The sequence below is a fragment of the Populus euphratica genome, unplaced genomic scaffold (assembly GCF_000495115.2).
Source record: "Populus euphratica unplaced genomic scaffold, PopEup_1.0 scaffold19.1, whole genome shotgun sequence".
Classification (NCBI taxonomy): Eukaryota; Viridiplantae; Streptophyta; class Magnoliopsida; order Malpighiales; family Salicaceae; genus Populus; species Populus euphratica.
The window spans coordinates 1606015-1617132 of NW_011499853.1; the positions used below are offsets into that span (position 1 = coordinate 1606015).

General features: G+C 35.3%; 2 protein-coding genes across 3 annotated transcripts; both read left to right on the forward strand.

Annotated features, from left to right (window-relative positions):
- The first annotated feature begins 1141 nt into the window (after positions 1–1141).
- Positions 1142–7857, forward strand: LOC105122214 (serine/threonine protein phosphatase 2A 55 kDa regulatory subunit B beta isoform-like). 2 transcript variants are annotated; one of them, XM_011021197.1, is made up of 14 exons: positions 1142–1696; positions 2990–3093; positions 3182–3280; positions 3422–3541; positions 3833–4039; positions 4167–4258; positions 4632–4750; positions 5135–5258; positions 5435–5558; positions 6172–6240; positions 6351–6442; positions 6541–6618; positions 6831–6898; positions 7053–7857. In XM_011021197.1, exons 1-14 carry the CDS (start codon positions 1561–1563, stop codon positions 7187–7189), a joined length of 1569 nt encoding a protein of 522 aa, XP_011019499.1. In that variant the 5' UTR covers positions 1142–1560; the 3' UTR covers positions 7190–7857. The 2 variants fall into 2 exon arrangements, with proteins under 2 accessions (XP_011019499.1, XP_011019500.1); XM_011021198.1 differs by having other exon boundaries at positions 1143–1696; positions 3833–4036.
- Positions 7858–9194: 1337 nt separating this feature from the next.
- On the forward strand, positions 9195–11085 carry LOC105122215 (probable inactive poly [ADP-ribose] polymerase SRO3). The gene is made up of 2 exons (XM_011021199.1): positions 9195–9834; positions 10279–11085. The coding sequence occupies exons 1-2, from the start codon at positions 9326–9328 to the stop codon at positions 10805–10807; spliced, it is 1038 nt and encodes a 345-aa protein (XP_011019501.1). The 5' UTR covers positions 9195–9325; the 3' UTR covers positions 10808–11085.
- The last annotated feature ends 33 nt before the right edge of the window (positions 11086–11118 follow it).

Consider the following 11118-nt stretch of genomic DNA (forward strand, 5'->3'; position numbering starts at 1 on the left):
TTTTAAATAAAAAATATTTTAAAAAACATAAACAATGCCAAACCAACTACTATAGGCTAGTAACGTTGAAAACAAATAAAAGTAGTAATAATACATGTCATTTTCAACGAATTAACATCACAGCATTTCTACCGCAAGGATGTGGAAGAGGAAATTCCGAAGAGAAATACTACTATGTTCCTACATCATTGTCGTTTTGTCTCCAATAATATAATCCTACGCTTTATTTTCAACACAAATACTCATTAATTATTATCTTCTCCACTTCATCACTCTTTTTTATCCAACCATGCTGTACTTGTATAACTCAATCAATTTATTTTTTATAGCTTTTTGTTAAAAACAACGCGGTCTGCGGCAAATATATTACTACAATGGTGCGTTTGTTCTGAGTTCCTATCCTTTTAAAGTGTTTTTTTTTTTTATATATATATATATTTAAAAATATTAAATTAATATTTATTGAGGTATTTTTCAAAGGTTTTAATATAATAATATAAAATATAAAATATTATTTTAATATATCTCTAATTAAAAAGTTTCATGCATTGCACTGCTAAACATATACTAAGAACCAACATGCGTCAGATGCAACTATCTATTATATTAATTATATAATGTTGTTAAACTTGATGTATTTCTAGTTAAATTTCAATAAAATATCAAATTAAAATTAAAATAATTTGGATTGACCTACCAAGTTAATTTACAATTTTGTTATAATTAGAGGTTTTTTCAAAAAAATTAAATGAAATTATTTTAATTGATTATTTTAAATTAATTTAGATTTCTAACTAGGTTAGGTGAAGTTAATTCATTCATTTATTTTTTTAAATATTTTAATCGTTCTAGATTTTAAATTCACAATGTATAAGACAACTCCTCTTAGCAATACGAGTTTTAAAATTATAATCAAAATTATTTTAATTTTTAATTTTTTTAAATGATATTTTTTAAATTTTATTTATTTAAAAATATATTAGATTGATATATTTAGCCCGCTTAACTTTTAATATGGATTTAATAAGTTTGATTATAAACATAATAATTCATAGCTTGAAAGAATTTAATAAATTTAAGAGGAGAGAGAAAGAGAAAATTGCTATAGATCAGCCTAAAAAGTTACGTCGCATCTCCCACTCCGTCATTATCTTCCATCTATTTTTTTTTTCTTTTTTCCTTTTGCTATAGTGAAAGGAAAAAAAAAAGAAGAGAAAATTAACAGAGAGAAATGAGTGTTTGTTTGTGTGTGAAATCAAATCATTCTTTCAACATATCAAGATTCAAGAGAAAGAGGGTGTCCGTGCGTGAGATTTAGATAGAGAAAAAAAAATAGAAAAAAGAAAAGAAAAGGCATCGCAAGAGAGAGAGAGAGTGTGCATTTCTCTACGTGAAATCTGTGGATTTTTTTACAGTTCTAATGGTTGATTAATCAAGAAGTAGCATTCTAAATGGAGATGGTTTCTAGCTGTTGATGCTGTTATTTCAAATCTAAGTATCAGATCGATTCTTATATCTTACTTTTTTTTTAATTCCTGGATAACGAAGATTTAACTTGAAATGAACGGAGGCGGCAGCGAAGAAGCTGCGGAGGCTGTGACGGCGGCGGCAGCACCGTTGGGAGCGCCGTTGCAGCTTGAATGGAAATTCGCGCAGGTTTTTGGAGAGCGAACGGCCGGTGAAGAAGTACAGGAAGGTACGATACGATCTGTGGTTAGGGTTTGTGATTTTGTTCTGTTGGATTATTAATTATTGATTCTTGTTTAATTGTGGATTAAATGTTCATTTTCATGTGAAATTAGTTTTTAGTTATTGTTTTTTGTTTTCATGTGAGATTAATTTGGTCTCATTTTGATGATTGAAACATGTTCGTGCTATTGAATGGTATTAAAGTTGGTGTCTTTGTAGCAGTAGAAGTGTGGCTCTGAAGCAATGCAGTGTAACTGAAGTTTCGGAGTTATTATGCGCATAATGATTAGTCATTAGGAAGGGATTTGCAGCTAAAATTAGAATATTGTTGCATGGGGGTGTTACTGGTGTCATGTGACGGTGGTTACCTGTTTTGATGTTGTGGATGATAGTCTGGATGGGTAGCTGAACCGTTTATTGATGGTAACAAGGCTCATGGATTGTGTGTTATGTATTGCAAACCTGCTACGGAGTAACAAAGGGCTTGTTGAATCATGCATCAATCTAATAAACTTAGTTTCATGTATGCAGTCTCTGCATGGGTTCTTGCAAGGCAGGAAATTTGGGGATTTAGGTTATCTTTTGCAATGTTTGTGAGAAAAAAAAGTTGTTTTTTTTGAGAAAAAGTCATCTTTTAAATATTAGTTGGTTTGATGTGTAGCCTGGTTATCAGGCTCAAAATTTGTGGACTGTTACACATCTCATGAATACATGGAAAACACTTCCTATGATAGCCAGTATTGTGATAACATGATGGAAAAGGCACTGGTAGGGAGGCGAGGGATTTTGGGCTCAAATATTATTGTTGATAAATGAAACAGAAGGTTTATATCAAATGATAACATTGTAAGTTGTCAATGCAAACCTGCTTTGCTGTAAATTTGGTACGTTTGGAGCTGAGTCTGTGCCCCCTAGTTGGTGTAGAAAAGGTAGAAAAATGAAACAGTCATAGCATAATGACTGAATGTTGTGGGCTTGTAATGTTTCAAGCCAAGACTTGCTGTACTGAACAGTCAGATTACTGGCCCACTGTTTTGTCGGGTAGGTGGTATTCAGACAAGAAGATTCTAAGCTTCTCTATGAACGCTATGCTTATTGGGGTTTCTTGTGGCTGGTAATCAAGAAGTAAGAATTATTCCCCACAACCAATATCCTTCCCCAGCGGGATGAAACATGGAAACCAAGTAAAAGTCAATTTGGAAGACATTTTTATCCATAAATCTCTTTTACCTGGATTTTCCTTGGAATTGTTGCATCTCTTCCTCACCTTCTTACTTCTTTTAGTTATGGGCTTTTGCAGTCGATATCATATCTGCCATTGAATTTGATAGAACTGGCGATCATCTCGCCACTGGTGACCGTGGAGGTCGAGTGGTTTTATTTGAAAGAACTGACACAAGAGATGTAAGCAAATATAGGCATATCTTGAAAGCATTTTTTCCCCTTCCTGTCTTGGTGATATAGCTCTATGACATGAACTTACATTGTTTAGCATGGTGGAAATCGGAGAGATCTAGAGAGGATGGATTTTCCAATTAACAGGCACCCTGAGTTCCGTTACAAAACAGAGTTTCAGAGCCACGAACCGGAGGTATTAGATTTTTCCCATTTCAGGTGTTTTTTCCCCTGTTAATCACTGAGATTCACATCTGTTCAGGTATACTGGTATATTTGTTTTAATCTTTCCAGATTCAGGATTTGATGAGTATTCATTTTTGTCCATCTATCTTAGTTTGATTATCTAAAGAGCTTGGAAATTGAGGAGAAGATCAACAAGATTAAATGGTGCCAGTCAGCCAATGGTGCATTGTTTCTTCTGTCGACTAATGACAAAACCATCAAATTTTGGAAGGTAGGGTGGAAATTTTTTATATTTTTGATTTTTTTTTATTATCAATTTCTAGCTACAGTGTAGTAGGTGATTTGTCTTCCTCTAGCTTTCTCGGTGGTTTCATTCGAAGTTTCTAACCAATAGAAATGCGATTGGTATAATCGCATAAGGATCAGTCTATGTTGTATTTTTTAATGTTTTGCATCTTTATTAACTAATAGAACAACTTGATGAGTTGTAGAAAGCTGAAGAAAAATAGATTTTTTTTAATCAGTGTTGTTTATCTAATGTGCTTGCTCTTGTGGTGGACAGGTTCAAGAAAAGAAGGTCAAGAAAATATGTGACATGAATGTTGACCCTGCAAAAGCTGCTGGAAATGGTCCTCTTGTAGGTCCAAGCATATCAACAAGCTCCAAACCATATACTGCCAACGGAGGATGTTTGGATAAACCCTTGGGTTTGAGCAATGACTTTTCTTTCCCACCTGGGGGTGTCTCGTCTCTACGTTTACCTGTGGTAGTTGTATTCGCTCTAATATACTGTCTGTCCATGGAAATCATGATTTTAACATCTGGAAATGCTTATTATAATATTTTCTACTTTAGTGATCTCTGGTTCCAACACCTATTATATTTTTGTTATCCAGTTGACCAGTATTGAAACGAGCCTTGTGCCTAGGTGTCGGAGAATATATGCTCATGCTCATGACTATCACATTAACTCCATTTCTAACAACAGGTGCACCCCCTTATTTCATGAACGTGTAACTCCATTTTCTACATGCCTTGTCTTTAACATCCCTTATTAAGTTTAATATATATGTTTTTTGTGCCTTTTCACTTGATGTCCATTTTGATTATGTTATCATTTCCTTTTAATTGAGTATTTGATCTTGCAATGACATTTGACTTCAAAGAGCAATGTCATCTTATGGTACTTCTTTGAAGAAACAAGTCTGCTATATTTTGATTTTTTTGGATAGTTTTATATTGTTGTCCATAATGCATGTTTTGAAATTTTCCAGAATGTTGTCAAATCTGAAAGCATGCTTCTTTACAATAGTCATGACATTATGCATTATTGGCTATTCCTTTGTTTTTTTATTTTGCAGTGATGGTGAAACTTTTATATCTGCTGATGATCTGCGAATAAATCTTTGGAATTTGGAAATAAGCAATCAGAGTTTCAATATTGTTGATGTAAAGCCTGCAAACATGGAGGATCTGACTGGTGAGAACCCCTGTATTTTGCATGAAATGAAACATCCAAGTATTTTATGATGTTTTTTGGTTTTAAATGTTTTCTAAGGGGTACTCTTTTTTTTTTGATAGATTCTAGAAAGATTCTGTTTAGAGTCTTACTGAGCTTGATACATGATCTTTCCTGTTGTGTATGTGCTGTTGTTTAGTTCTCTTAACCCTTTTCCTGCAAGCATGGGTTGTTTGGCGTGAGACCAACTTTTCTGCTCTTGCTGTGCTTCTTATTCATATAATTTTTTTGATGATTGAAGCATGTATTTATCTAGTAGATTTCAATATTGAAAATCACTTGAGTGTTCTGTTTGCTATATGGAATTGTCTTTGTATATTCACACATTTGAATTCATGTATGCAGAGGTGATAACTTCAGCAGAATTTCATCCTACTCATTGTAATATGTTGGCTTATAGTAGTTCAAGGGGCTCAATTCGTTTAGCTGACATGCGACAGTCAGCTCTATGTGATTCTCATAGCAAATTGTAAGGAAGGTTTTTTTTTTGGTCAACATGGTTTTCCCTTTTGTTGAGTTTTCATGTATTATATAACAGCTTGAAGCTATGAACATAGCATGGGATTAATTTTTTGTATCTTGTACGGAGTTGCTTTTATTTTTCTTTTCTCATGAATATATGCATTATGCTCTCTACTGGCCCAGGTTTGAGGAACAAGAGGTGCCTGGTTCAAGATCCTTCTTCACGGAGATAATTGCCTCAATCTCAGATATTAAATTTGCCAAGGATGGGAGATATATTCTTAGTCGTGATTACATGACTCTCAAGGTTGATTTTTTTTTAATACATATCATGCATTTATTTCTCAATTTAAGCACACTTTTTCAATATGGACTTCGCTGTTGTTTCATGGTATATATTACCTTGTGCTGGATGATTTTCTAAACTATGTGGCTTGTGGAAGTTCATCACTTAATCTAAGCTGCACACTACAAAACCTAATCGTGTGTTTTTATTTTTAATGCTAATGGTGCATTTGTCACGAGGTTAAAAGATGGAGGTGAATTGTCAGAGGTGTACTTCTTATTAGTAATCATTTAAATTGTAAAGGTTGGTTGTTTGGTTGTTAGTAGAAAGAAAGAGAAAAAGGATTAAAATACTGTTAGTTGTAAGAGTGATGATCAAAAAATTATTTGAGTTTTATTAACTTATTTGAAAAGGAAGAGGGGAAAAAATATAATAGTTCTGTGTGCATGAGGGGGGCTTGGGCACCCTCATTTTGGGATTACTAGCCACCCATAAGCCTCCCAACCTACCAGATCTAAGAGTGAAAAAGTATTGACAGAATATTAAAAATTGATAATCTTGTACTTTCCTTCTGCTTTTGTTCTGTTGCACTGTGGCGCCTGTTTTCACAAAGTCTGGATTTCTTGGTTGTCAGTTGTGGGACATAAATATGGACTCTGGACCAGTTTCCACCTTCCAGGTTCATGAATACCTTAGACCTAAGGTGATATATTCTTCTTGAGAATCCTCTTTGCAATTTTAGATGGCATTTAGTAGAGATCATGCTGTGTTCTAATCCAATGTGATGTGGTTTTGTTTTTTGCTATTGATCAGCTTTGTGATCTGTATGAAAACGATTCCATCTTTGACAAATTCGAGTGTTGTCTGAGTGGAGATGGACTTCGAGTGGCAACTGGTTCCTACAGGTGTGCTTCATATACTTGAATGATCCATTAGCCCTTACCATTGTCCTGGTTAAAGGATGCTTTACAAATCACATGATACTCTTTCTTTGTCATTTCAGCAACCTATTTCGAGTGTTTGGTTGTACTGATGGAAGCACTGAAGCAACAACATTGGAAGCCAGCAAGAATCCAATGAGGTACGTTTGAGTGTGAATTAAGGATATTTCATGTAAATGATAATATAAGAAGCATTCTTTCACTCCAAATATACAAAATTGTGTCAAAACACTGTTGATGATCACTTCCTCTGTTATGTGAACTGAAATTGAACATGACTGTTGGTTTTCATACGACTCTTGCTGGCCATATTCTTGTTTCATGTGGTTAATTTATATTATGAACTGAACAGGAGACAGGTTCAAACCCCATCAAGGCCTTCTAGATCTCTGGGCACCCTTTCCCGTGGTTTTAGGCGAGGTCTGTATATGCTGGAGGAAGTTTACCGCTCCTTTCTGCCAAGTTCCCTTAATAATTCTTTGTTGTCTCACTTAATTGTCCATCATCTGAGCTAACCCTAGAGATGTATTTTTTTCTCGAGTTTAACATCCTTTTTCCTTCATGACTTCCAAAGGAGCTGACAACTCTGGAGCTGATACAAATGGAAATGCGTTTGATTTCACAACCAAGTTGTTGCATCTAGCATGGCATCCAACTGAGAACTCACTCGCCTGTGCTGCTTCAAACAGCCTTTACATGTATTATGCATGAAACTGGTCCTGGAAGAACATGTACTTCGGCTAGGAACAGCTTTAGGTGCTACCTCTCTGCAAAGGCCTTGCTGCCTTCTCTCCCAGTACACATGTGGAAGCTTCACCATTTAACGGAGATTGATCTTGCTGTTGTTCAAATATCAAGGAAGTACTATGACTTTTGCTCCCATGGAGGCATGCCTCGCTAATTATATTCTTTCACAAGGAAAGTGCAGTTCTATCCTCATATTTTTTTTGGTGGTTTAGGTCAAAGGCAATCAAATCTTAAACAATTGTTTCTACATAGTGCTGCAGTGCTGCAACGTTTTGGGCCTATGAGGTCTTAAATCAAATCTGGGCAAAGGAGCTGTTAGGTCGAATCAATCCTCATTGATACATTGGGCGTCAACCATGTACCATTAGAACCTAGAACTCGAGGCTTGTGAAAACTTTATCATGATTATTGTTATTCCATATTCTAACCATTCTTTCTCCCCTTCCTTCCACAGAGTTTGCTGGTTTTTTCGGTCTTTGCAAAATAATGGTCCTTTTGGGAAGAACCAAAAGTCTAATGCGAATGGTTCTTCACTTGGTAGTTCATTTATGATTGTCAAATTATGTAAGACTTGAGTATTAATGATTTTGAGGGCACCCAGCGTTCCACGAATTGAAGAGTCACCGTTTTCTATTGTTGGGTCTCTGAACTGCTCTTTCCTCGCTTGCCTGTAAGAGATGCGGTAGAGGTTGCATGCATCAGCGGGTCCTATATGCGATAGAGGTTAGATATGCCTCTTAGATTTATTCAGGAAACGCCTCCTCAAGCCAGGATGAAATAATACTGCTGTCGTCATTATATCCATCCCATTTATGAATCTATGCTAAGTGGAAATAATACTGCTGTCGTCATTATATCCCATTTATGAATCTATGCTAAGCGACCCGCAATGTATTGGACATCGCAATACCTGGCACAAAATCATAAAAATTATTTCTTGTATTGCCCGCTGCTTGCTATATGAAGCTAAAAAAAATATATTTGGGAGATGAAGCTAAAAAAATATATTTAGGAGATGTATTGTGGTTATGGTTATTTTTTATTTAAAAATTTATTAAAATAATATATTTTGTGTTATAAAAATTAATTTTAATATTAATGCATTAAAATGATTTGAAAACATAAAAAAATTATTAATTTAAAATAAAATAAAAAATAAAATAAATTTAATTTTTTTAAAATATTTTTAAAATGCAAAAATAAATAGGATATTAACATAAAAAAAGAGGCTTTAATTGTAATATGGCCCGATAAAATTTAGATCAAAATCTTGATTCTTAATTTTTTGTTTAATCTTGTTGGAAGATGCTGTTCTATTACTTAGAAAATGTCTATTGATGTTAGTCAAGATATATTAGTTTTTTATGGTTTAAAATTGAAAATGGTTGAAAAAGGAGGTTTTTCCCAGTAGTGACAAATGAAAGGACCAATTTTAATGTCTTTTCTATCATTTTTTCGTGTATTTTTTTTCCTTCCAAAGCTCTATTTATGTAATAATACTCTTAAGAAATTCATAAAATCAAAAAGAGAAATAAATCAAAAGGTGGTATCGACATTAGCTTATGTAGCTATTTTACTGTTTGAGCCATAAGAAAATGTTTTGAAAATAAAGGAGTAAAATAGAAAATCTACTTGAATAACCAAAATGTAACACCTCTAAATACTAAGGGACTAGAATGGATTTTACCCATTACTTGAACTGGAAGTAAGCCAACACGCAGACGCAGACACACGTGCTCTCGTCATTAACAGTTATTCTTCTAAAATGACTGTAATATCCTCAATTTTTTGACAAAACGATGTCCTTCTAAGCTGCTTTGACCAAAGCAATTGACTGTAATAGCCCCATTTCAGTAATTGAGCAAGTTCAGAATCCAAATCCCACGAGGAGAAGATGACCGCCTCTTGCCATTGCCAATCGGAGTCAGTAACGGTCTTGTTGCCGTAATAAATACCCTCTCTCTAACGGTCTTGTTGCCGTAATAAATACCCCCCCCCCTCTCTCTCTCATTTCTCATCAAATCTTTAAAGAAGGCTTTTCTTCCTTTACATAAGAATCTCGGTTCGGTTCTGTCAATTCTTGTTGACAAAGAGAAGAAAATGATAGAGGAGGAGGAGGAACAAGATCAATTGTCAATGTCAGTAGATCATCAAGAGTATATCGTGGAGGATGCTAGTTCAGAAACCGACGAGCCGTCTGATCCACGCCCTGATGCTGCCGCTGATCAATTCAAGAATTTTACTCGAAATGGAATGATCAAGATTGGAGAAGAATCCAGCCAATATGAATCAGTGAAGAGGAGGTTTCTTGCGGGCATGAAACAGTATGCCAGGGACACAGATGTTGTTGCCTTACACAAGATTTCGGGTTCTACTCTCGCGGTGCAGGCTCGGTTCGCTGCGTTTAGGGTTTATGAAGGGGCCGTTTTAAAGAAGAGTGAAGGGAAATGGCAAGGAGAAGGAGAAGGGGTTGCAAATATAATGTATGGTTGGTACGGTGGTTCAAAGGAGGAAATTACTCAAATAATTTCTCATGGGTTTAGTCAGTGTAATGGTCAATCACATGGTGTTGGTGTTTATTTGTCTCCTACAAATTTTCTCCTTGATGGGTATGTTTCTTTTCTTTTTAAATTAGTTTGAATTTACTTCCACTTACTTTTCACTATAGGAAAATGCTAATTTAGGACAGACCCCATACATGTTTTGGTGTTTTTGATATTGGGTACTGTTAGTTTAGTGATAATGCATCGCGCGCGCGCGTTTCACGTTGGAAATCATTTATTAAATTCATGTAGAAAGTAATTGATGATCTTGTCCTAAAGGGAGAAAAAGTTGAAAAGGAATTGAACTCCGAGCTTGGAAGTTGGCATTCGGTGTTAAACAGTTTAGTGTATAAAGTAAAATCTGATGCTGATGAAATTTTGGTGGTAGTGTTTGGAGCGAATGTGGATTGTTCCGTGTTAGTGAATGCAGCATCCTTCTTCTCCTCGCATTTCTATGAATAGTTTTTATTTGCTAATCTTTAAAAGTTGCTCAATTATGTATTACTTCAGGCTGGCATCTTCAAGTGCTGATGAAAATGGGACAAGGCATATGCTGTTATGTAACGTTTTAATGGGGAAGATGGAAGTGATTCCTGCGGGTTCCAAGCAAACGTATCCAAGTTCGGAGAAGTTTGACACCGGTGTTGACAATCTTGAAGCACCAAGAAGATTGGTTGTGTGGAGTGCTTTCATGAATTCTCACATTTTCCCTATTCACATAGTGAGTTTTAAGGTCCCTTCTTTCCATGTTTTGCTAAGAAATCAGATCAGTGAACTGAAAAAGCACGGTCCTATTAGTGTTGCTGCTCTATTTCCTGTACTGGCAAAGTTGTTGGGTCCTGCCAAGAAGGCTTTGATGGCAAAAATCTTTGATGACTTGCGCAAATGTAAGATTACCCGACTGCAGCTGGTCAAGAGTCTGAGGCGGGTTGTTGGGGACGACCAGCTGTTAATTGCGATCATTGAGTCATACCGAGACAAGCTTGCGGTTAGAAAGCATCAAGCAGTACATGTGGGGCACAGGCAGCAGCTTATATAAGAGGGAAAATGTTCTGATAAGCTAGATGATGCTCGGTGTACATTCAAATTTCATGATACCATGATTTTACTGGTGGCATATTATTGTCAGTTTTTTGCACAAACTAGCAGTTTGCTTGTTATCTCTTCTGCATTGTTTTGTTTTGTATAGCTGGTTTGTATTCATTTGTTTTTGTGCTGTTGGGTATTTTTCCATACTTTGTAGCAGGATATTCCTGTTGAAGTTGATTTTTGACTAATGAAATGAAATCATCCATCAGGAAAGAAAGATGAAAAATGGCATAGCTGACTGATGTTGTTCTTCTACAATGT